This window comes from Sceloporus occidentalis, unplaced genomic scaffold, assembly GCF_023333645.1.
Source record: "Sceloporus occidentalis isolate IW3139 unplaced genomic scaffold, rSceOcc1.0.p SCAF_2, whole genome shotgun sequence".
NCBI classification, from domain to species: Eukaryota; Metazoa; Chordata; class Lepidosauria; order Squamata; family Phrynosomatidae; genus Sceloporus; species Sceloporus occidentalis.
This window is the reverse complement of record NW_028316982.1, coordinates 258463912-258489951: the sequence shown is the minus strand read 5'-3', so window position 1 is coordinate 258489951 and position 26040 is coordinate 258463912. Positions and strand designations below refer to the sequence as shown.

Genomic DNA, 26040 nt, shown 5'->3' with positions numbered 1-26040 from the left:
AAGAAATGCAGCCCTTGAGGTGAAAAAGATCCCCCATTCCTCCTTTAGAGTGTCTCACATCTCCTGCTACCTTTTGCACAGCAGTGAATCATTTTCAGACGTGGGAAGAAGAAAGTGTCTTTTCCTCCTCCCCTACTTGAACCCTGCTCCCCCCTTGAAGGCTGAACAGCACTACAGATGCTAGATAGACCCCACAATAAAAGCATTTCTCAGGCCTGAGGAGATCATATTTTTGTTGCAGGTCCCTGCTGTAAAGCCCAAATGGGAGCTCTTCACATCTTCAAGGAGGGATGATACCTATTAACCACCCAGAGAGAGAGAGGAAAAGAATATTCTCAGGTCATCTCTTTAAAAAAAAAAAAAGACACAGAGAGAGAGAACATTTTGTGCCAGCTTTTCCACCAAGTTTTATGCCTTTATGTCGCAGGCAAATGTTTTCTTCTTCAAAAGTTAGATTTCTCTCCCTCTCAGGCTTTCATCTAAAAGGCTGAAAAGAATTCCCAGTAGGTCCCTTCTGCGGTGCTCTTTCCACTGTTCTTATCTCTGCCCCCGGTTTCATTGGCCAGAATAATTCCTTAGCCACGGGGGCTCAGGAACAGTTCCTTGAAACATCCTTAGATAATGAATGCAGGCTAGAGCTTTACCTTAACAAAAGTTGCACTTTTATCAAGAACAAGACCTCTCTGCATTGCGCTAAGATTTTGTTGGCTTGGGGGGGAGTTATAATGAGTGCTGGTGTGGTCCGCTGGGTAAAGAACCGGACTGAAAGTCAATCTCATCTCATCCTATTTGCCCTCTTGAAATTGGGACACCTGTTTGCAGCAATGTGTTAGCTGTTTTCTTAAGTGCACTATAATTTTTGATGAGTCTATGAAGGACCAAAACTTACCATCTAAGCCAAGGTAGGGCAGGAGTACTGAGATATCCAAGTTCATTGTTGTGACGTTTATCATTTAACCTACCCTACTTCGCAGTATTGTGAGGCAAAAATCCTGGAGGAGAAAATCCAAACAGCACCCCCATATCCAGACACCTGCAAAACGATTTGCTGTCCATTAACAGTGTCTCAAATTCTGAGGAAAGTATGACCATGGGCAAGTCACACTCTCTCACCTCAGAGGATGGCAATGGCAAACCTCCTGTGAACAAATTTTGCCAAGAAAATCCCATGATAGTTTTGCCTTAGAGTCACCATAAGTCAGAAATGACTTGAAGGCACACAACAACAACAACAATGACAGGATGAGCTCTGGTTAGGTATCTCACACCAGGGTTGGGACTGGGAAATACAAATTTTTATTTGAGAAGCATTGCAACGCATACAAAAACACATAGACCAAATTATAGATATGGGTCCATGACATAAAACTGAAGGACAACAAGTAGACTAAAACAAATATTGACTGGAATTCTATATCAGCTGCTTTGTTACTGAGTAACAGAAGTAACCTAGATTGACTTATCTGTAAGTGTTTTGTATTAACGATAACTACTTAGTCACAATTTGACACTACTGCCACAACCTACTTTACCAAGCAGAAGATTCAGCCATGAAACCCACTGGGTGGCCCTGGGCAAGTCACACTCTCAGCCTCAGAAGATGGCAATGGCAAACTCCCTCTGAAGAACTTTGCCAAGAAAACCCTGTGATAAAGTTGCCTTGAGTATTCATGGGTCAGAAACGACTTGAACACACACAACAACAACAACCTGCCAGTCTACGAAAGCTCATGCTACCAGTTTCTTCCTTTCAGTTAGTCTCAGAGGTGGTACAAGATCCCTTTGCATACTGATTTTCCAAACTAACAGGGCTATGTCTTTGAATTCTAGTTAAAGTTATAGATAGAGGCACTGCAGTTACAGTTACTGAAAGTGTAAGTAACCTGTCCTGGCCTGACCCTCTCCACTCCAAACCTCATGGAAAAGTCATTCACCTGTGCTCCCAACCTCAGCTTCTTAACATCCTTTTTGAATTGTGGTGCTTAGAACTGGACACAGTTGGCCTGACCAAATCAGACTAGAGGGGCACAATTACTTCCCTTGCTAAGAGTGTTTTGAGCTTTTCTTGGGTCATGCCGTCTAATCTTCCCTGGAATGTCTGATGTTTTGTGGTGCCTTGTCCTCCTTGGTGGTGAGGACATCGGGTCACACTGACTGGACATCAGGTAGAATCTCATGCTACCAGCTTCTTCCTTTCAGTTAGTCTCAGAGGTGGTACTGGACTGAAAATCAAACAATCTCATCTTATTAGCCCTCTTGAAATTGGGACACCACCACCATCCCATCTCTCATGCAGCCCCCTGCCTTAGGTGAAGAACCTGACCCTTCCCTGATGCATATTTGCTGGTTTGTTTTTGTTCCCCATCTCAATCCATGGGGAGAGGAAGGTAAGAAATAACAACAACAAGAACAACAACAACGAGACTAGGACCCGGAGCGATGGATTTAAACTACGGGAAAAGAGATTCCACCTCAACATTAGGAGGAACTTCCTGAAAGTAAGGGCTGTTTGACAGTGGAAAACACTCCCTCAAAGAGTAGTGGAGTCTCCTTCTTTGGAGGCTTATAAACAGAGGCTGGATGGCCATCTGTTAGAAGTGCTTTGATTGTGAGTTCCTGCATGGCAGGGGATTGGACTGGGCAGTCCTTGTGGTCTCTTCCAACTCTATGATTCTATGATCATTATTAATACTAATAATTTGAATTCGACAGTGAGGAAATTGTACCTGGGATTGCCTAGAATGGAGTCAAGAGGTAAGAAGACTAGGAATGGGAAGGGCTGCCATGAAAGAGATAGAGAAGATCCTAAAGAGTGAAGCTCTACAACTGAGCACCAAAGTTAGAATCGTCCAAGCCATAGTATTCCCAATCACTATGTATGGATGTGAGAGCTGCACTGTGAAAGAAGCAGATACATAGAAAAACCAACTCCTTTGAGAAGTGGTGCTGGAGAAGAGTGCTGTGGATACTGTGGAGTGCCAGAAAATCAAATGGGTCCTTGAATGAATCAGGGCAGAATATCCTTGGAGGCCAAGATGACCAAACTGAGGCTGTTGTACTTTGGCCACATCATGAGAAGGCATGACTCACTGAAAAAGACAATAATGCTAGGAAAGGTAGAAGGAAGAAGAAGGAGCGGAAAGTCCATTAAGTCCTTGCTCAGATGCATTTAAGTACTGTGGACTTAAGTAGACTTAAGTCTAGGAAAGCTCATGCTGCCAACTTCTTTCTTTAGTTAATCTCAAAGGTGCTACAAGACAAGATGCCTCAACATAACATTCATCATCATCATCATCATCATTCCCCAGGCTCTGGGGCCTCAGGGGCCCCTTATGGATTATTATTATTATCCTCCTCCTCCTTCTAGCTCTGGGGCCTCAGGGCCTCCTTATGCCTTATTCCACTGACTCCATCCATCTGCCCCCTTGAGGGCTGTAGGCCTAGGCCTGCCTTGCCGTTGTAGGCCTGGCGGTTGCCATGGCAACGGGGGAAGCCCAGAGGAGGAGCAGGGAAGCGCGGCGCTGAGGGCGAAAGGCGGCCGCTGCGGCGGGAGGCTTTGGGGGCTGCTCCTCCTGCTTCCCCTCCGTGGGAAGAAGAGCCAGCTGCAGGGGAAAGGGCTGGGGAGCAGAGCCCCCGGAGCCCACCAACAGGTAGCCCTCCTCCTCCTCCTCCTCCTCCTCCTCCTCTCTTCCATTTAGGTCCCAAACACACTGCAGCGATAATCCATTTTGAGACCCCTTAAACTGCCCCTTGGCTCAGTCCTACCAGGGAATCCTGGGAGTTGTAGTTTAATGTAGCACCAGAGCGCTCTCTCTCTCTCTCTCTCTGACAGAGAAGCCCAAATGTCTCACAGAACTACAACTCCCATGATTCCCTAGCGCTCTCAAACCATATGGTCCAAAACACACTGCAGAAACGATCCGCTTTAACTGCCCTAGGGAATTCTGGGAACTGTAGTTTTGGCTGGCAGAGACAGCTGTGGTGCCACAATAAACTACAGTCCCCAGCATTCCCTAGCATTCAGCCAGGGCAGTTAAAGTAGCCTCAGACTGGATTATTTCTGCAGTGTGGATTCACCTCTGTTGAGGTGCCTGAAGAAAAAGCCTTCTTCCCATGCTCAGAGGCACTCTGTTCCTCTCCTTCCTCATAGGCTCCAGGGCAAAGTGCCAAACAAGTCTTCAGAAAGTCTCTCTGAGTAGTTTCTGCTCTTAATTTTAAGTCTGTGTATAAATGAATAGTAATAACAACAACAACATCAACACTTGTTTCTTCCCTTTTAACAGACTGGATAAATGCAAATACTAACATGGAGAAGAAGACAGAGGCACTGCGGGAAGAAATGGTGGCTAGGTAGGTTGCTAGTCGTTTAAGGGATTGCTCCGCTGCTGAAAGTGTTAACATGTTTGCTATTGGATTTCTGTTTTGGCAATTAGGGCCAAGTTGTCCTTTGCCCCATGGAACCGTCATTTTGGCAAATGGGTTGGTAATCAAATAATAAAAACTAAATAATACAGTATTGGGAAACTGTGCAGCTTATTGCTTTACACTCTTAAATCAGGGCTAGGTCCCTTTAAATGCTGTGCCTGCTTCCTCTTGCATTTTGGGGTTTGTAGTTCAGTGAGAGCTTTCTGGCTGGATATTCCAAATGCCCCTCTCTAAACTACAAGTCCCAGAATGCAACAGTAGGTAGGCACAGCATTCAAAGCAACCTACTCCTGTTTTAAGATTGTAAAGCGATAAGCTCGTGTAATAATAATAATAATGATGATGATTTATTTATAGCTCGCCCAATCACAAGGAATCCAGGCGGGTTACAACAGTAAAAATTAAGATAATAAAATAAAATACAATAAATAAATAAAATACAATAAAATTAAAGAGAGCGAAGTGAGTACATTCACAGTTAGGCCTGATGGAAGTTGGGCCTCTCTTTTTAATTTCTTCCCAGGTCTGATGGTGATGTCATGGAGGGAGGGCTCTTCTTCTTGAGGCAAGGATTTTATTTTAATTAATTTTAATTTAATTCTTCTCATTAAATTTAAGAGAAGAATTGGTGGACAGAGTGACATAAGTCACAGTAAATGGGGAGTAGAACTAGGTAGGGAAGGCCTGCTGGAAGAGAATCCATCTTAAGAGCCTTCTTAAAGGCTGTAAGAGTAGAAATGTCACGGATTTCCTTTGGCAGGTCATTCCATAGCTTCGGAGCTGCGATGGAAAAGGCCCTCTGGGTGACTGAAGTTAGCCTAGATTTTATTGGCTGAAGTAGATTCTTCCCCGAGGACCTTAGAGTGCGGGACGGACAGTATGGAAGTAGGCGATCTCTTAAGTATTCTGGACCCAAGCCATGTAGGGCTTTGAAGGTAATCACCAACACCTTGTACCTTGCCTGGAAACTAATTGGCAGCCAGTGAAGGGATTTCAAAACCAGAGTTATGTGATCAGTACAACGAGTACCTGTAATTAACCTGGCTGCCATATTTTGTACAAGTTGAAGTTTCTGAACTTGGCACAAGGGTAGCCCCATGTAGAGCGCATTACAGAAGTCCAATCGAGAGGTGACCAGCGCATGTACAACTGTTTCAAGGTCTCCCTGCTCCAGGAAGAGGCGCAGCTGGCGTATCAGCCGAAGCTGATAACAAGTGCTCCTGACTGTCGCATCTACCTGAGCTGTCAGGTGAAGCGACGAGTCAAGGAGCACCCCCAAGCTGCGGACAGAATCTTTCAGGGGAAGTTTGACCCCATCCAGAACTGGCTGACATAATTCCATACCTGGGCTTGGGTTTCCTATAACAAGTACCTCCGTCTTACCTGGATTCAGCTTGAGTTGGTTTTCCCTCATCCAGTCCATTACCGCCCCAAGACAGGCATTCAGAGGAGAGATGCCATCCATAGACACTGCATCAGTTTGAGACATAGAGAAATATATTTGGGTGTCATCAGCGTACTGATAACATCCTGCCCCATGTCTCCGAATGATTTTTCCCAGCGGCTTCATGTAAATGTTAAACAGCATAGGAGACAATATTGCTCCCTGGGGTACACCAAATTTTATCTCTCTTTTAGAAGAGCAACTGTCTCCTAGCGCCACCATCTGGAATCTGCCTGAGAGGTAGGACCGAAACCACTGTAGAACAGTGCCTCCGATACCTAACTCTCTCAGGCGTTCCAGAAGGATACCATGGTTGATGGTATCGAAGGCCGCTGAGAGGTCTAAGAGCACCAGCAGGGTCACACTTCCCCTGTCGATGCCTAGACGGAGATCATTGACTAAGGCGACCAAGGCCGTCTCAACTCCGTATCCCGCCCTGAATCCGGTTTGAAATGGGTCCAGATAATCAGCTTCATCCAAGACTGCCTGTAGTTGATTGGCGACCGCCCTCTCGATCACCTTGCTCAAGAATGGCAACAACAAGACTGGCCTATAGTTATTTCTATCCAGAGGGTCCAGGGAGGGCTTTTTTAAGAGTGGTCTGACCACTGCCTCCTTAAGACAAGAAGGCAGGGTACCCTCCCTGAAGGATGCATTGATTATATTTTTCAGCATCAGCTTGACTATATCACCCCCCTGGACAGCCAGCCAGGATGGGCAAGGGTCAAGAGGGCAAGTCGTTTTTTTCAGACTACTAAGGAGCTTGTCCACATTCTCAGTACTTACTGACTCAACTTGATCCAGTCTAACAGTAATGGCGGAGGCGTTGGATGCCTCTCTCATTGCTTCTGACTTAAAGTTGGCATCCAAATCAGCTCTTATCCGAGAGATTTTATCTGTGAAATAATCATTAAAAGCATTACAGTAAGCTATGGTTGACTCTAATAGAGGGTTCTGGGTGGGAGGCAGTTGTGTTAAACTCCTTACCACCCTGAACAGCTCAGCTGGATAAGATTTCACAGATGCGATAGATGCAGAGTAGAAAGATTTTTTGGCTGCATCTATCGCCACTTGATAGGACCTAAGAAAAGTCCTATGAAGTATCTTATCAGATATGAGTTGATATTTAAGCCACCGCTTCTCTAGTCGTTGTCCAACCCGCTTCATTTGTTTAAGCTCTTCAGTGTACCAAGGGTTACGGTTTTTAGTAGGTTGGAAATGATGCTTGGGAGCGATCATGTCTATAGCTCTGGTGATGTTGTTATTCCATAAATTAACCAGAACTTCAACAGAGTCACTGGCACTGCCAACCATAGAACCCCCTAGGGCTTCTTGGAACCTAATGGGTTCCATCAGCCTTCGAGGGCGGACCATTCTAATTGGTCCTCCACCCCTAGAGGGAGGAATAGTAGTCTCCAGACCAACCTTAACCAGAAAATGATCCGTCCATGATAATGCGCAGATACTAGTTATTTCTGCCCACGGATATCCCTGTGTCACACGAAATCCCTAACAATTTGCCTGGTCCATTCACTGGTTTAGGGCCATTTGGGGTGAAGGTCCTCCGTGAATGTAGAAAAACCGCAAAGAAAGAGAACACTTCTCTAGGAATCTCCAGCTTCCCCAGTGCAACTCTACGGTTAACATCTGCCAAAAGTTGATCATAGAATCATGCTGGAGGACCAACAAATGCCTAGAGCAGTGTTTTCCCTAGGAACGTCTAGGTTCTCCAGCACAACTCTATGGTCAACTTCTGGCACAGTTGCACTGCAGGACCTAGAGATTCCTAGAGAGAACATGGTAATCAAAACCGCAAATAATCAAATCTGCAAAAATCAAAGCCACAAACGTGGAGGGCCAGCTGTAATAATCATGCTGCATTTTGGGTTCTACGTTTTAGAAACCAAAAGTTTCAAAGGGTTCTTGTCTGTGTAAAAGACAGGGACATGCTAAAATGTGCAGGTTTGTATTCTGCTTCTGGGCATAGTCAACCAAAACAAAGAAAGATAAGGAGAAATTGATGACAGAGATTTTTCAAAGTTAGCTTCTTCAAGAAAAGCCATCCATGAATGTGGGAATATTGCCAACCAGCCAGGTCCCATTGCTGGGTGGAGATATTACCATAGTGGGGAGAATATCATATAAGGGAAGGCAGACTGGACATATTTGCTTCATCAGAACCATCTCTTTTCAGATATAAGGTTCTTAAATGATAAATGATTGAGAACAGATAAGCAAATGTCTATCACAGGTCCAATCCACACTGCAGAAATAATCCACACTGCAGTTTGACACCGCTTTAATTGCCCTGGCTCAATGCAGGGCAATTCTGGAAACTGTAGTTTTGGAAGACATTTAGTCTTCTCTGTCAGAGAGCTCTGCTGCCAAAATAAACTGCAAAAAATGTGATCTCAAACTGGATTATTTCTGCAGTGTCGATTGGACCACAGTTAGGAAAGTTATCAGACTGCAGCAGTTAAGGCCAATCTCATGACTGAGCCAGATGATTATACTGTGTGCAATCCCCCAAAAAGGTCAGAACAGTTCTGATTTACAGTACTCTTGACTGAAATGCTCATTTTTAAGGGAGTTAGAAATACAAGTATCAGGCAAAGAACCTGCAGTCCTCTATAAAGAGATCGGGGTAGAGGAACCATGTCTGTTTCACCTGTTGCCACTGCTTATTTGGACTGCAGACTTCAGGCCTGTGGTCAAGGATGTTGAAAGTTGTTGTCCAGCAACAACTGGACAGCCACAGTTTCCCCATGCCTGGTGGAAAACCTCAGGTTTATGTGTATTTGGTGTACCTCTCTTTCCTACAGTCCTTACTCTGTTTCCAACTACCAGTAGCCTTTCAGTACCCTGTGAAGGCAGTGTTGGGTTGGTAGGGAGAATAAGCTGTAGACTCTACCAACTAAAGTTGGTTATTAACCAGGATTTTAAACCATCGTTTGTAATTTTAAGGTTCTGATGAATAAACCGTAGTTTTACATTTTAGTTGTAGTGGAAAGGTTGATTTAAATAGGCCAGGACTGAAATATGAAACCCACCATGCAAAAGGAGGAGTTGAGGTCAGAAATCGATGATTGTTCTCAGGTTGCTTAGCAGTTTTTTAAAAATCAAGTTTGCATTGTATACAACACACTTCACATACATTGCATCTTTCTTTCTAAGGCTGTTGAGATGCATGGGGTGGGGTGAGGTGCAGAGCTGATAGTTTGCCTTTAAACCACTAATGCTGCAAGCCTAAAGTCACTGAATGCAATGGGACATACTTCTCAGTTGCCATACAGTGTTGTTGTTACGTACTCTATACTTACACAACTTGCACAACTACATGTGCAATTATTTTTTACAAAAACACAGTACTCCAACAATCCAGCCACGGTGTTTATAGGTGATCTGAATACTGACCTGCTCTAAACCTCCCCTTTGAACAATGACTTTATACTGGTAAATTGGAGCCTGGAAGTGTTACTTTTTTGAACTGCAGCACCCAGAACCCTGCAGTTACTGCTGATGTGGGTGCGGTGTTTGTGGGAATTGTAGAACAAGCGAACAAAGCATTTCCAAATTCTGTGATAACTATGGTCACTGATGATCATTCAGTTTATTCCACTCTTCCGTAAATAGGGCACAGTATTTAAAAGCCTCTGTGTAACCTAAGAATGTAGGTTGGATAAAATCAAATATGCATAGTTAGATCATCTGTGGATTTCCCCCCCTGTGTACTGCAGTCTTATTAACTTCAGTGACATTGCATAACTTTAGTTACTATCTGTGAGAAAAGCTAAATAGGAAAAAATGAGAAGAGGATGTGAAATAGCTGTATATCCCAAGCAGCCCCTTAGGACCGCAGGAGATTTCAAAGGTCTAGAAGGAAAGCACATGATGCTACTGTTTTAAATGGATACGTGAAATTAATCTCTTAACTGTAGCCACAATGCATGACACTGATGAGTTTAAGATTTCATTTATTAGGCAAACCATGAAGTAGTAATGTGACTGACTGCTTTTAATGAAGAGTGCATCCCTAATTGACCCACATTTCTTGTTGAAATTACTTTCCAAGCCCCAGTCAAAGCAGAAGATGCTTCTTTTGTTTAAAATCTTTAGCACGCATAACCTTCCTAATTGGGAAATGTTACGATCTGGAAATTGCACTGTAAAACTCTTATCCCTGTCAAAAGAATCCTGTTGAGAAGCAGTTTTTTAATCATTACCTAATTAGAGTCCTTCAGAAGCCCTAACACAAATGGAATATGTATGTTTTAAAGAAGATATTTCCTGATGCCTGAAGATTTTTTAAAAAATCTATAGAAGTCACTGACCTGCTTGAAATTTTGTTGTTGGTTTTTTTCCCATTTTGATTGGAATTATGTTTTAACTGCATTATTCTGTGCATTTCTCCTCTCAGAAGTAGGCCCAACTGAACTTGATGAGAATTATTCCCAAGTCAATATACACAAAATAAGTCTTGTAGTAATAGAGGTAGTGTAAAGATTTGACTGGTTATTTCCTAATCAATGCAGGAAAACTGTGGTCCTGACTTTTGCAGCTTTTGACCACATACAGTGTTACTCTCTGCTCATTTTTGCCAGTTTTCCATAGGCCCTCTTAGGAAATGGGACCCTGTTATCAGTTCTTACTGTTTGTCAGCCCAACTCAGGATTGTCTACTCTGACTGGGAGCAACTCTAAAGTTTCAAACATACCACCTGTTGCTCAGACATTTTTAATGTGAGACGCCAGTGCTTAAACATGAAACCTTGAGCATACAAAATGTGTGCTCTACCCCCTAAGACAGAGTGTGAATCATGACACTGTGAGATTTCAGCACCCAGTAGTCCTCACTATTAACTGCTGGATAGGGCTGCGAGAACTTGCCATCCAACAATATGTGAAGGGCTGCAGGATTCCTACTCTTGCACCCTTCTCTTTTCTTTCCACTGGACCACTCTCTCTTGTCACTTGCCTTTCCTAGCCACTCCAGTCTCCTTCAGCCCACTGCAATATTCTTTCCTTTTCTTCTTATACCACTACTTTCTAAGGGATTTTTTCACTGCCTCTGCTCCCGTCTAAAAGTGTTTCCAACTGTCACTGCTGCCAATCAAAAGACATTTCAGCCTTCCTTCCTTAATGGATTTTCTATTAAGACAGTAAGAAGAAAGAGGGGAGATGGAGTGAGAAAATGAGAAGGTTGAAAACAGAAGATGATGAGTTCTAGACATCACCCACCATCACTTCCTGTAAAATTCCATGAATGAGGCAGAGCGCTTTCATTTGGAAGTATCTTGACTCCTAAACAGATCTGCCAGGGACAACTAGAGACATTTTAGCTTCCTCTTGCATCTCTCTCTTTTATATTAGAGCGGCCTAGCCAGTCATTGCCAGAGGCCTCTGCATTGTCACTGTTTTATTTTGACTTAGATTGTAAGCTGCCTTGGGACCCACATTAAGACAAAGGTACATGATTGATTAAATTACTACCATATTGTTGTTGCTCAGATTCTGGTCAAGACTGGTTGTGTTGAAGCTGTGGGATAGTTCCTTGAAAATTCTCCAAACCTCCTTGAGAAATCTCAGCTCTGGCTTGAGACATCAAAGGGCTTTCATTCCTTTCCTTTCTTTCTTTATTGTACTTGGGTATGTGAAAATATAATTTATGCATAAAATTATATTATGCATTAAATTCTTCTCTTTTCCCTTTCCGAACTTAAGTAATACAGCAAAAATAGCAAGACAGGAAAGGCTGGTTGATTACAAAGACACAAACAGTCCTATCTATTTTTACTAATTCATGCAGGAAGGGGATGCTTATATAGCATTATGCAGTGCTTGCTCTGCATACAGAAGTGCGTATTTTACAGAAGTGTGCAAAAAAGTACTGATGAATTTGAGCAAATTTTCTTTTAATATGGACCAAGAAAGAGTATTTTGCAGCAACTTGATGAGAAAAATTGGGAAGGTTTTCTCCTCCCATATAATGCACCCTGTACACTCAGGTCCTCTGGCGGACATTTACTTCAGTCAGCCAGGATTAGGTTGGCCACTGTCACCCAGAGGAGTCATTCTTCATCCACCCCTAGACTATGGAATGACTTGCTGGAAGAGATTTGACAGCTGAATAGGCTGTCCAAATTTAAAACATCTTGGAAACCCAATCTTCCAGCAGGCTTATCCAAATGATTTTTAAATTGTGGATTTAGATGCTGAATTTTAAATGTGGACTGTTTTAAAATGTGTATGTCTTATTTGTCCTTTTAAACTTTTGTATGCTTTAACTAATGTGTTTTAACTGATATTGTTCATTGTTGATTTGTTGTTGTTCCCTGCCTTGATCCATGTGGAGAGGTGAGTAAGAAATAAAGATGACGATGGTGATAGTGGTGGTGCAAGGATCAGTTGGGTCAGGATTTAAATCCCTAATGAGGCACAAGAAGAAAACTTCCTATCCATCCTTAATTCTTTGTAGATCACAGTCACGGTGTCCAAACTGAAACACAGGAGCGATACAAAAAAGAAAATGGAAGTTGTATCACTGTGATAAACAAACGACTGTAACAAACCAGAGCCATATTCAGCACTCACCCTGGAGTAGTTTTGCACTGCAGGAAAACTACTCCACAAGGGACACAGTCAGCAGGTGCAACAGGATAGTTTGAGCAACTGCTTGTTCCTCTGAAAGGGTTTTTTCTTTCTCCTCCCCTCCCCCCCCCCCCTACTCGGCTGCTTTAATTCATTTCCTTTAACCATTTTATGTTGTCAGATTTTCACAGCTGGTCTTGGCTCTGCACAGCTTGCCATCTGACCTGGTGTGCAAATAGAGTCCTGCTGTGATAGTTGAAAGCATAGTTCAGGAGTGCCAAGAAAAGGATGCCAAAGAGGTTTAATGCAATGTCACAGAGCACCATTTCACTCTGCTCTTAATTGCAGAGCTCTCAGGCAGACGGTGTCAAGGCTGTTAATCTGGAGGCACAGGCAGTCGAGGCATAAACCTGGTTGCAAGCAAGCTGCAGCTGTCTGGGCAACGCAAAGGTGTCCAGGCAAGCAGGCAAATGGTTTGGGTACCCATTGAGCTGACAACAGCTCAATGTCTTCTCTAAAAGCCAAACCATTAAGGCCAGCACAGGAGGGTTGATACTTGACAGAACCAGGTAAAACCCCTTTGGCCTGGCAGTCTTTTAGTCAGCAAAGCTGTGGTGTTTCCTTCTATTTTACTATGGTCCAAAGACTTTAGATAATACTAGGTGACGTATTCCTTCTTTTGTAAAGCTGCTATTGTTAAGCATAAAGTAAGGGTCAGATTAGATGTTACCTTAAATATACTGGATTTCTGTTCTCTCCCTTCTCTAAGGACCTCAGACATGGTTCTTCCATCCATGCAATCCTCACATCAGTTCTCTGACATTGGCTAAACTGAGCGTGGGGAAGCGTGGCTCCTGAAGATCACTTTGAAGATCCCAAAGCCCCTCCCTGCCAGTTTTCCTAAATTGACCTTTCCAAAAGGGTGGGGGAATTTTGCCATGTTTCCTCCCTACTCTGGGCTATTTTAGACCTGCAAGAGGCCTTTGTTTTATTTGGAAGTAAACTGGATGTCATAGAATCATAGAGTTGGAAGAGACCACAAGGGCCATCCAGTCCAACCCCCTGCCATGCAATCAAAGCATTCCCGATATTTAAATAGATGTCTTTCCTGGGCACAAAACAGCCCAGGGTTGCCTTAAAAGGAGTGAAAATTCACACTGCACACTTTAGAGGGGATTTGGTATATTTGAGAAGGGTAGGTTGGAAACATCTTTTTAAAATGTCACATTGCATAGTGAAGTTGTGTGCAGACTTCCAAATTCTTGCGGGGGCCCAATGTGACTCACCCCCCCAAGCCCTCAGCAGTTGCCCAGCTCTGGACTAAACAGAGATAGGAAATGGCCTTATGCTACATAGTAAAAATTACACCTCAGTGGTGACTTCACCCTTGTTCTCTATATTCTGTTGTTGTTGTTGTTGTTGTTGTTGTTGTTGTTGTTGTTGCCAACTACCCTCAAGTCAATCTCAACTCATGGCTGCCCTGTGGATGAGACATCTCCAAGACTCCCTATCCTCCACTACTTTCCTTAGTTCTTGCAGACTCATACCCATGGCCTCCTTAAGAGAGACAATCTATCTAGCATGTCGCTTCCTCTCTCTTTCCTTCCACCTTACCTAGTATTATGGTCTTTTCTAGTGAGTCATGTCTTCTCATGACATGGCCAAAATATGACAGCCTCAATTTAATCATCTTGCCTTCCAGGGAGCTCTCAGGCCTGATCTGTTCTAGGACCCATTTATTTGGTTTTTTGGCTGTCCATTCCTAGTCCAGCACTCATCATTGTATGATGCTGTCTCTTTTTGTCTGTTTGCTATTTGCTGTGATTTAGCAGCAGAATCAGGATTCAGAAAAGGAAGGGGCACTAGGGACCACATTGCAAACATGTGATGGCTAATGGAGCACACCAAAGAATTCCAAAAAAGATTCAGCATGTGTTTTATAGACTACAGCAAAGCATTTGATTGTATAGATCATAAAAACTATCATCTGATAGTCCTGATGAATCTCTACCAAGGACAGGACAGAATTTGGGAAAACAGAGTGGTTCCCAATAGGCAAAGTGGTCAGGCAAGGCTGCATCTTATCACCTTACTTGTTTAACTTACATGCTGAAAACATCATAAGAAAACCATAATTAGAATCAGAAAAAGAAGATAGGAGGAGGCAACATTAACAACCTAAGATACGCAGATGACACCATAATATTAGCAGAAGACATTTAGGAGTTTAAACGGTTAATAAGGAAAGTCAAAGATGAAAGTGCAAAGGCAGGTCTGATGCTGAACATAAAGAAAACAAAAATAATGACCCCAGAAGAAATATACAAATTCAATCTAAACAGCAAGGAAATTAAAATAGTTAAAGAATCCTCATATCTAGGATCAAACATTGACTAGAATGGGGACTGCAGTCAGGAAACAAGAAGAAGACTGGGAGTGGGAAGGGCAGCTATGAAAGAACTGGACAAGCTACTGAAAAGCAAAGACATACAACTGAGCACTACAGTCAGAATCATCCAGGCCATTGTATTCTTCATTACCATGTACGGATGTGAGAGCTGGACAGTGAAGGAAATAGAGAGAACGAAAATCAACTTATTTGATATGTGGTGCTGGAGAGGAGTACTTAGGATATCAAGGACAGCCAGGAAAACAAACAAATGGGTTCTTGAACACATCAGACCAGGGCTCTCCTTGGAAGATAAAGTTGAGACTATCATACTTTGGCCACATAATGAGAAGGCACAGATTACTACAAAAAACAATAATGCTAGGAAAGGTAGAGAGAAGAAAAAAGAGATGAAGACCACAAACCAGATGGATAGACTCAGTCAGGGGAGTTGTAAGCAAGGGCTTGCAGGATCTGGGCAAGGCAGTGGAGGTCAGGACAGGGATTCTTGGAGATGTCTCATGAGTTGGAAGCGACTCAAGGGTAGCTAACAACAACAACAAGAAAAGACAATTTTCCTTGGAAAATGGCACATGTGGAAAGCAGTTAAAACTTTCCTGAACCACTTTAATTTAGGATCAGGAGCCCTTGACTGCTGCTGTTGGATTTAAAAAATGTATGAGGTACCACAAGCAGAGGAGTCAAAAGATGCTGGCAAGGATGAATTTAAAATGCCATCTTTTTTATTCTAAGGCACTTTGGTCTGCACACACCTCCACTCCCATGGTGTCGCCTGACAATTAAAAAGTATTCCTAGTTCGAGATCTCTTTTGTTCCAAATGTAGATCCTTTAAACTATGCTGTATTACACATAATGGAAAGATCAGAGGAAACAAAAACCTACTTCAGAGCAGTCAGATTTTGCCTTGGCACCACAGTTCAAGAAGGATATTGATAGCTGGAAGGTATTTCGAGGAGGGCAACTAGAATGGAAACCAAGCTCTATAAGGAGTGGTTTAGGGTGCAGGGTATCTCTAGGTCAGGGAAAATGTGTCCTTTATTAGATAATGTGGTTCCATGAACTAATTTCCTTATTGGGGCTTGCAGAATTATGCAGTTAGGTTTGTGAGTTAGAAGGGGTAAGGAAAGGAATAAGGAATCTCTTGCTAGGCAGAGTGAGGAAGGAAGGCATGGTCTCTGAAGATGTCAGCACTGCAAATGGTTTTGTTTTTTAGTTGCCCTGTCTTTTTGTTTGTATTCATACAGGAGCTAGGGAGGAATAGAGTAAAAACTAGGATTAAGCCAGGATAATGAGTTTAGACATAATTATAAACTACTGCCTAGTACAAGCCAAGATTCATGCACAAACCTTAAATCCATGCTATAAGAGCCTAGTTTAAAATCCCTCAAAGAAACTGCGATTGGGTTGAACCATACAAATAAACCTGTAATTTCCTGGGTCTACATCTGAATCCTCCTCCAAATATTCTTTTTAAAAACCAGGATGTGGTTTGCTGAGGTGGTCCTATGATTTGAAGGGCAAATTTCCTCCTCTCTGATTTTTTATTTTTTAACAAAAACTTGTTTTAAAGTTACAGAATTATAGTGCAAAAGTGACATTTTACTCATACACTGTAACACTGCAAGTCTTTCTTTTAAAAAAAGTATGAAACAAAGACGGAGAAGGGAAGGATACAATAATTCTGATATGTCTCAGAATTAAAAAAGAAACCTACTCGAGAGTGGGAATAAAATTACAGTTGGTGCTTGGAGTTGCCAGAAACATTATTTCATTATCTTCAACAAACAAAACAAAACTGAGAGTTGGAGCATCAATACTATTGCCTCCCAATTCACTTGACCCATCTTGAAGGGCCATGAGAATAGTAAAGGTAACCCAGTTGTTCCAAAATCAAAGATATACTCATCTGAGGGGGATCTATGAAAACTGGATAAAATATTTTCTTATGTGCTATGAATTTGGTTTGGGAGGTTTTTGATTTTTTTAATGAATGAATTTGTCTATAGATCAGTCCCTTGTGATGCTGAACTTCAAGAACTAATGCAGCAAATTGACATAATGGTTAATAACAAGAAACTAGAATGGGAAAAGAAGATGCAAGCTTTAGAAGCAAGAATGACCATCCGGGATCAAGAATTAGCAAGCGCCCAAAGCAAGTTAGATCAGAAAGGTCAAGAGGTAAGATATAACATCTTTTTTTGTGAAGGCAACATTGAAATGGAAGAAATTCTTAATAGTTTAATTTATGCATATATATGTACATGCATTTATCACAGGTCACAATCCTCTGCTTAAGAATGTACATATACAGTACAGTAGAGTCTCGGTTATCCGACATTCCGGATTATATGACGTTGGATAACTTGGAGGCATGGCTGTGGGCCTTTCCGTGCCCCAGACACGCCCCCAAACAAAAAAGGCCCCACCACCATCTTCTTCCTCGGCTTGGCTGCGGCTGGGGGGGGTGGGTGGGTGGGTGGAGTCTGCCGGAGCTGAGAGGACCGACTTCAAGCTGCAAAGAAGAGAACTGGGCACTTGGCCCAGGCCTCTCCTTCGCGACTTGCTTTGCCTCAGCCCGAAGGGAGTCCGCGGAGCTCCGTTCGGGGTGAGGGAAACCAAGCCACAAAAGAGAGGACTAGGCCGAGTGCCCGGTCCTCTCCTTTGCTGCTTGAAGTTGTCCCTCTCAGCCCTGGCAGACTCTCTCCCCCCCCCCCCCTGCAGCCAAGCCAGGGCAGAAGTCGCTACCGTGGAGGAAGCAGGAGGTAAGCAGGGAAGGAGACGGGGAGGGAGTGAGGGAGGGAAGGAAGGAGGGGAGGGGAGTCTGGATTAGCCAACATTTTTGGTTATCCAACTATCAGCCGGCCCATTTATGTCAGATAATCGAGACTCTACTGTAATCCTGTTCCACTGAAACCTGTACACATTCACTTGTATTTTTATTATTCTTTTGGCCATTTTGGTTCCCGTTCTTTTAGTAGGTGAAGTGCTTCCCTTTGCTCAAACTAAGGGCATTGGAAGAAAGATTAAAAGATTGCGCCTTACTAGCTTTCTACTGACTGGAATCATGCAGTGGGGTGCAGTGTGTCTGTGGCCACTATGTATGTAGATCAGCTACATCTGTTGGGATACAGTGGTATGTCTTCCTTGAACAACCATCCCACCTATACGTGACAGGTGGTATAGTTATCTAAACATTTCTAATCATATCTAATTTATTAATTACAGGTTGAGTATCCCTTATTGGAAATGCTTGGGACCAGGAATTTGGATTTTTTCCAGGTTTTGGAATATTTGCATGTACATAGTGAGACATTTTGGAGATGGGACACAAGTCTAAACATGAAATTCATTTATGTTTCATATATACCTTATACACATTGCCTAAAGATAATTTTATACACAATATTTTAATTATGTTGTCCCTTAAACAAAGCTTGTGTACACTGAATCATCATAAAGCAAAGATGTCATTGTCTCAGCCTCTTGTGAAAAGTTTTAGTTTGGAGCAATTCAGAGGTCAGATTTTCAGATAAGGGATACTCAGCCTGTACAAAGAATGAAACCAAAGAATGATATCCAACTCAGCTATGGAGCATGTGGTAAATTACACTGTCTCATCCAAGAAAGCAAAAGGAAATAATAATGATCAATTTCACAGGTCCATGGAGATGAAAGAAATGAACACTGCAGAATGATTCTGATTGAAAGGGCTAGAAAAATAAGTACTGTGAAAAGTGCTTGCTTGACCTGGAACCTAGGAAGGGGTGGCAGTGGGGTACAAGTGAGTGAAATGTGTTCCGTTCAATGTATGTGTGAATTCCAATTTCATACTGGGAATGCTGTTTCCTATTATTTTAAGTGTAAAACAAAGACTTAGCAAAAATGTTGTAAAAAAAATAACAGTTGGCCAGCAGCCTGGACTATTCATAGATTTTTAAAACAAACAATTGGGTTACATTTATTTTTAACCAATACAAAATAAAAATAAAATAGGGGAAAATTTTCACCAGCTTACCTGCCCCTGACCCCCCCCCCAATGATGCCTCAAAACAAGGTAAAGTTATTGCTCCTCACAGAAAGTAAGACTGCTTCCATATTATATATTTATTGCCACACTTCTGGAAGAAAATAAATAATTCCTCTCCTGCCTTTTCCTTATGCTTCTTCCATTTATTTTGAGAGCTTTAAAATCTGACTTTTTGAAGGAGCTGAGCAGCAGCACAGTCTCTGCAGGTATACATTGCCTTTACATTTCTCTTTGAAGCAAAGCTCACTTTTCTGGTGATGTTTTGCAGAAAATCTGACATCACATGGAATGTCAGTTCAGTTCAAGGACTCCTCCTGCCTCTTTTCTCTTGCTTGAAATGGAGTCATTTCCAGCTGACCTACCTGCTGCACCACTTGCAAGTCTGTGAGGGTGGGAGGATCCATTTAAAATGACAGAAGCCAGTAAAAAAAGAGCAACAAAATGTTTCCAGTTAGCAGAGCAGAGGGATGGCTTGTCCTGTTTTCCTTCCCTCAGAGTCTTGAGGTGCTATACATTATATAAGGATTTGATCTGCACATAACTCCGTGGGCACCATTAGACAGAGGGTAGAAACATTACTGCTTTGGACTACAACTTCCAAAATCCCTCAACCAGTGTGGACACAATTCCAAAAACTATAGCCCAAAAAAGTCTGATCTGGGGCCAAGTGACATGTCACTTCAAGTTTCATGAATATTTATGATTGCAAATAACAGTTGGAGTTTAACATAAACAGTTATCAGGTTTGTGTTAAAAGCGAGTGTTTTTTCTCTAGCCTTTACAAAAAAATCCCCCCTGAAACACCCTACAATTTTTGCTACAGTGAAATTTTATAGTATTTTTTTATAGTCACATAAAAAAAACATACACTAGATTGCAACTCCTCTTACCTTCATATAATTTTAGTGGTACTCTTCTGTCTTCTTAATCTCTCATTATATGCCTTCACGACACAAACCACAAAAAACACTTATTATAAAGCAGTCTCTTTGACTACAGCCAGACAGCTTCAGAATTAGAAATTTAATGACTTCAGCCTTAATCAAATGTAGAAGGTTTGTACAGAAAAAAAAAAGGAGGAAACATGTATCATCAAGTGGTAGTAAAATTTTCACAGTTCCACAGCAGATAATGGGATAATGTTCTCTGCCCAGTGGGAAGTCTAGAAATTCATATGATTGTTCATGAATAGATTAGTATATCCTCTGCCCCAAAATAAAGCACATAAAATAAATGAAAAACCTATTTTGCATTGTTCATTCTCCTTCCAAGTTACAGTGTATTTGATAGAGAGAGAGATTATATATTAGGAATGAGAGGCTAAAGAAGGAAGAAAAATGGATTTTGACTGTATACAAAGTAAACCTGGTTGCATAGACATTTTTTTAGAACTGGAGACCTGCTGATAAGCTGTTTGGCCTAAAAGGGAGACAGATGGAAACTAATCCTTTTCTCCTAACTTTGGCATTTATGCTTATTTTAGAGTAGGACTGCAGCATTCCAGAGGGCTGTTGAACAGCATTATCCCATAATTCCTGTCAATTGGCCATTCTAACTGGATCTGATGAAGCTGACAACAGCTGGGAGGGATATATTGGGAGAGATGGAAGAGAAAACGTGAAAATTATCGTCCCTGTTTTGGGGTCCCATTCTGCTCCAACCGTTGAATTGAGGCAGGGAAATATATGCATGTGTGACACTCATTTGCAGACAATGCCCAGAAGAATGTATACTTTAAAGGCTGTTTTCAGATGCCTGTGAATCATGGCTGGGTTACAGGTGATTGTGTAACTGTGAGGAGGGGGTACATCTACTAACTAAGCTAGAGAAAGGAGGTTTGTGTACATGCTGAAACACAATATTCTGAAACATAAGATACTAAAAGTCACACACAAGCATATTCTGATTTCTAAAATTTCACATAATACCACTTGATTTCTACCACATAAGGACTGGAACAACTGAGATTTTGAATACTTGCCAAATTGCACTGAATTGTGTCCAGGCAAGATACATCTGAGTCGCTGAGAAGCTGGTAAAATGAAATATTTTTCATTCTAAATCCATGTTGTTGTTATAATGTGCCATTAAGCTGATTTTCACTTATGGCAACCCTATAAATGAAAAACCTCAAAACGCCATGGCATCCTTTATTGAGTTGAATCCATCTGTAATGTAATCTTCCTCTTTAGTCACTGCTTTCAACTTTTCCCAGTATAAAATGTCTTTTCCAGTGAGGTTTTTTTTCTCAATATCTTCAATTTAGTCATTTTGTTTTCTACTGAGTCCAGAACAATACCACGCAAAGGATTAAATAATTCCAAGTGGTTACATGAGTTTTTCTGTCCCAGTGTAAAAACAGTGGACATTTCTCAGTTTCTCTTTAATAAATCTAATTATTTATTTTGCTCATTGTTGCTTATTGGTAATGTTTCTATACTTGTTCACTCAAAATTTGCTTTTTGCACCACTGTTCTTTGGTGACCCAAAATAATATCCTATTACAAATATAGGTTGGGCTCCTAAGACAGAAGCTGGATAACTTGCAAAAGACAAAATACGAAATGGCTCAAAACTATGATACACAACTTGAAGCCCTGAAAACTCAAGTAAGGAAAAATATTCCTATTTTACAGTGTTTGCAGTATTTCAAGGTTAAGTTTACTAGATTGTGAAATGCTATGTCTCTAACTTCATGGCTATCTGTACAAAACACAGTAACTGTGGCCACTCGTATAGTATTATATGGCAGTTCCCACACAAATGGATGTGCTGGCTAGGAATAATCGAAGTTGCAATTCAACACCTGGAGGGTCAGATATTTTTAAAGGCTATTTCAACACTAGATACATTGCTGAGGTGTCATTCTTTGGTTAACAATTAGAAGAAGAATTAAAACAGTGAAGTGTTCAATAGGAGATGTCTAAAGGGGAATGGAGGCATGAAAGAAAAGATGCTTCCTTTCTTTGTCCATAACCCCTTTGTTGTGCTTATTTATAACAACAGTATATGCTTAGTCATTTTTTTATTTATTGTTAACACTCCATAGCATTCTTTAGCATGATATCTTAAAGAGGTGTACAGTTGGGGGGGGGGGCGTGGCGAGGTTTCAACAATAAAAACTGACTTAGAGACAAGGAGAATAAATACTATTATAGGCACTCCATCTAAAGCAGAATGATAACTCACATAGCTGCTACATATTTTGGAGAAAGTTGAAAGAGGACTGAGAAGGACTGAGAAGGAAAGGAAGTGAAATCATCCATAAGAAGACAAGTCTAGGTATCAAAGCAGTGTATCAGGCAAAACCCGATGTGAATATCTAGGTGGCCTACCTGTCTGTTTACACATCTACTGTCCCCTGGAGGCATACTGGCCACAATTCCATGCTGCCAAACTATTTGCACCATAGAGATTGTCATGCCTCCAGAGCATCTTTGATGCTCTTGAGACATATATTTAGTTGACATTATATTAGGTTTTCTATGTATTAATTTAAGAGGGGAAATACAGATCTATAGCTTTAAGAAAGACAAGGATTGTGGGAAATCCCAGGGTCTCTTACTGTCTCCCTCTAGCTAAGTTTCAGTGTGTAGTGAGATTTCAGCCAAGTCAGACCTGGAGAGAGTATTTTCCTTTGACAGAAAGATAAGTCCACAAAGGAAGAAAGATAGTCCTCAAAGAAAGATAGAATACATCAAGAAGAGAGCAAGGTATTTAGAAAGGACTATAGTAGGAAAAAGAAGAAATCAGTTTTGTGTTATTTGTGTTTATAACCAGTAAAGCTTTTGAAACTTTAGAAATTTGTGGACAAGTCTTTTGTTCTGGCTGTGTTCCCGAGAGCCAGAGGCCTTACTACACCCAAAGTCCATAACATCGCTCTTGGGACAAAACAGAGATCATAACACATGTTATTTGATAATCTCCGCACTTCCTGAGGCATCAGTGATGGTGTCTCAGATTTTTCTTCCTTGACCCTGTCTGCCATGAGAAAGTAGTCGTCCCCCTCCCCCCGCCCTAAACAGGAATTTTTAACCTGAAAAAATTAAATCAGGATGTCCTTGGAGATTACCCAAAGGGTTTGGCAGCCCTCAGGCAATGTTTTTCCCCAGATTTCACAGAGTCAAAGTTGGAAGGGATCACAGAAGCAATCTAGTCCAAACACATTATATACTACATTTGACCCTCCCTAGCCATTGGTTTCCAGAGATTTTGGGAAATCATCAATATGATTTTTGTCATATTGAGAAGGGAGCAAGTTTGTTTTCTGCTGCTCTAGAGAACAGGATCCAGAACAATGGATGCAAGCTACAGGAAAAGAGATTCCACCTCAACATTAAGAGGAACTTCCTGACAGTAAGGGCTGTTCGACAGTGGAACACACTCCCTCGGAGTGTAGTGGAGTCTCCTTCCTTGGAGGTCTTTTAACAGAGGCTGGATGGTCATCTGTCCGGGATACTTTGATTGAGAGTTTCTGCATGGCAGGGGTTGGACTGGATGGGCCTTGTGGTCTCTTCCAACTCTGCGATTCTATGGTTTTCCAGTGAAAGCAAAATATAGAAAGGGAATCATTGCATGCTGCCATGAGCTCCCAATAGATTGAGATATAGATGCAAAATGTGGCCATATGAGAAAAGAAAAAGATGCCACTCAAATTCAGGTCTCAGACATATTGGGAGAGATGGAAGAGAAAACTTGAAAATTTGGGCTCAGTTTAGACCAGAGGTCTAAGATATATCCATGCTATTTGAAGAGCACCAAGCAGTAGATATTTGTTCCAACAAGCCCCAGCTTTGTGTAATCTTTCTTGTGCTCCCTTCCAAAATGTATCAGGTAATCCACTTGCACAATCTTGCTCTAATTTGCTGTAGAGACTAGTTGATGATGGCACATGACCCTGAAATTGGCTTTTTCACTTCAGATAGCTTATCCCAGATATCATTTTTACTCGGAATTAATTCTTTTCTTAATCTCCATAACTGAAGTATGTTAAATTCATGATCACATTTAATGTGCCCCAGAGAGGGCTGTTCAAAAGTGGGACCACAGCATTCAGCAAGATGAGTTAACCTGCTATTCCCATGCTGTGTTCCTGGCAAAAATCATCTCACCTTCCCCGCAAACCTCTGTTTGCTGAAGTAAGGAAGCCACTAATGGCACTATCCTATTATTATATTAATACAGATAATCCAGTTTTTTATTCAGAAGAACCGTTAAAGCTGTCAACACAAGATGGCACTAAACAAATGCAAAACAATTTGTGCAAACATTGGGCAAGAATAGCAGCACAAAATAACTGTAAAGTCAATCTGTATTTAACAGTGTAATTAATTAACACCACAAGTTATATGAAAGCTCAGCCTTGTTCATCCTTAACCACTCAGTTATAATAACTGGTGCATTTTTAAGAGAGACTGCTAATTAGAATATTTAAGCTTAACTGCTTTTGACAATTATGCCTCTGGTGCTCAAGAAGAAATGAGATGTTCTTCATGACATTCATTTCATTTTCAGTTTGCCAAGCTGACACAAACCTATGAGAAGTTACAGCTGCACCAGTTAAAACAAAATAAAGCACATGATGTGGAGAAATGTATGGAAAATCAAGAAGTGCCTTTCCAAATGAGCAGTTTAAACCAGAAATTGGAAGTAAGTATATCTTGTCTGAAGCAGTGCCTTCTCCCACGTATTCTTCCCTGTGCTCTGAAATATTCCAAGGAGACCTCTTGGTCAAATGGTGTGGATCCAAGCTGAATGAGGCTTTATGGGTCATCACCAATGTTTTGAAATGTGTCCAGAAATGGACCAGCAGCCAGTGGAGCTGTTGGAACAAGGTTGTTGTGTGCTCTCTGTAGCCAGCCCCAGTTAACAATCTGGCTGCAGCTCTTTGAGCCAACTGAAGTTTTTGAATACTTTTCAGAGGCAGCCCCACACAGAGCACATTATAGTAATCCAAAAAGGGTTGTTACCAATGCCACTTTCTGCTACCATGCACTTTCCATTAGACCACTTTCTGGTGAAGTTTAAATTAAAATGTCCATTCCCCTTTATAGAGGTGTAGAGCAATTAAAAGCTTCACCCCAAGTACATATGGACTCTGAAGGATTCTTGAATGCTCTTGGGTAGTTGGGAAAGGGAACAAACCATTGACATGAGGGAACAAACCACTGACATGATAATAGCCTTCCAGTGTCTTCTCTGCCACTGTTGAAGCAAACTAGCTACTTTTCCTGTAGACTTACTGTTTATGAAGAAGCAGAAACAACAACTAGAAATCAGGTGGTGCAGATATCATGAATATGACTGAGCACAAGTCAGGCCCCACCTGGAATATTGTGTCCAGTTCTGGGCACCGCAGTTTAAAAGGATGTTGAGAAACTGGAGCGTGTCCAAAGGAGGGCGATTAAAATGGTGAAGGGTCTGGAAACCATGTCCTATGAGGAAAGACTCGGGGAGCTGGGGATGTTTAGCCTGGAGAAGAGAAGGTTAAGAGGTCATATGATAGCCCTGTTTAAATACTTGAAGGGATGTCATATTGAAGAGGGAGCAAGCTTGTTTTCTGCTACTCCAGAGACTAGGACCCAGAGCAGTGTTTTGTTTGTTTTTGTTTTTTTTTTATTTATATACCGCTATTCCAAAGATCATAGCAGTGAACAGCAAGTAGGCTAATTAGCAAGTAAGCTAATTTGCCCCCAACAGTCTGGGTACTCATTTTAGCAACCTCGGAAGGATGCAAGCCTGAGTCGAGCTTGGGCCCTTTTGCTGGTCTTGAACTCGCAACCTTGTGGTTTTGAGTGAATGGCTGCAGTACAGACATTTAACCACTGCACCACCAGAGCTCCAGTGGATGCAAGCTACAGGAAAAGAGATTCCCCCTTAACATTAGGAGGAACTTCCTGACAGTAAGGGCTGTTTGACAGTGGAACAAACTCCCTCAGAGTGTAGTGGAGTCTCCTTCATTAGATGTCTTTAAACAGAGGCTGGATGGACATCTGTCGGGGATGCTTTGATTGAGATTTCCTGCATGGCAGAATGGGGTTGGACTGGATGGCCCTTGCGATCTCTTCCAAATCTATGATTCTAAGAGAGAGAGTGCCTTATCAGAGAGAGTATATTTTCCACCTCCACTGCATCTTCAAATAGCCA

The 26040-nt window shown here is 41.8% G+C and overlaps 1 protein-coding gene across 1 annotated transcript in view; it reads left to right on the top strand.

The window, feature by feature from the left end:
• Positions 1-3497: 3497 nt before the first annotated feature.
• The window catches only part of DEUP1 (deuterosome assembly protein 1), a 72899-nt gene continuing 50356 nt past the window's right edge, over positions 3498-26040 (top strand). The window contains exons 1-5 of the mRNA XM_089512851.1: positions 3498-3650; positions 4284-4350; positions 16874-17045; positions 21408-21503; positions 24409-24543. Of these exons, the coding sequence (XP_089368977.1) occupies positions 4307-4350; positions 16874-17045; positions 21408-21503; positions 24409-24543 (447 nt within the window). The 5' untranslated portion in view covers positions 3498-3650; positions 4284-4306. The remainder of the gene's footprint in view (positions 3651-4283; positions 4351-16873; positions 17046-21407; positions 21504-24408; positions 24544-26040) is intronic.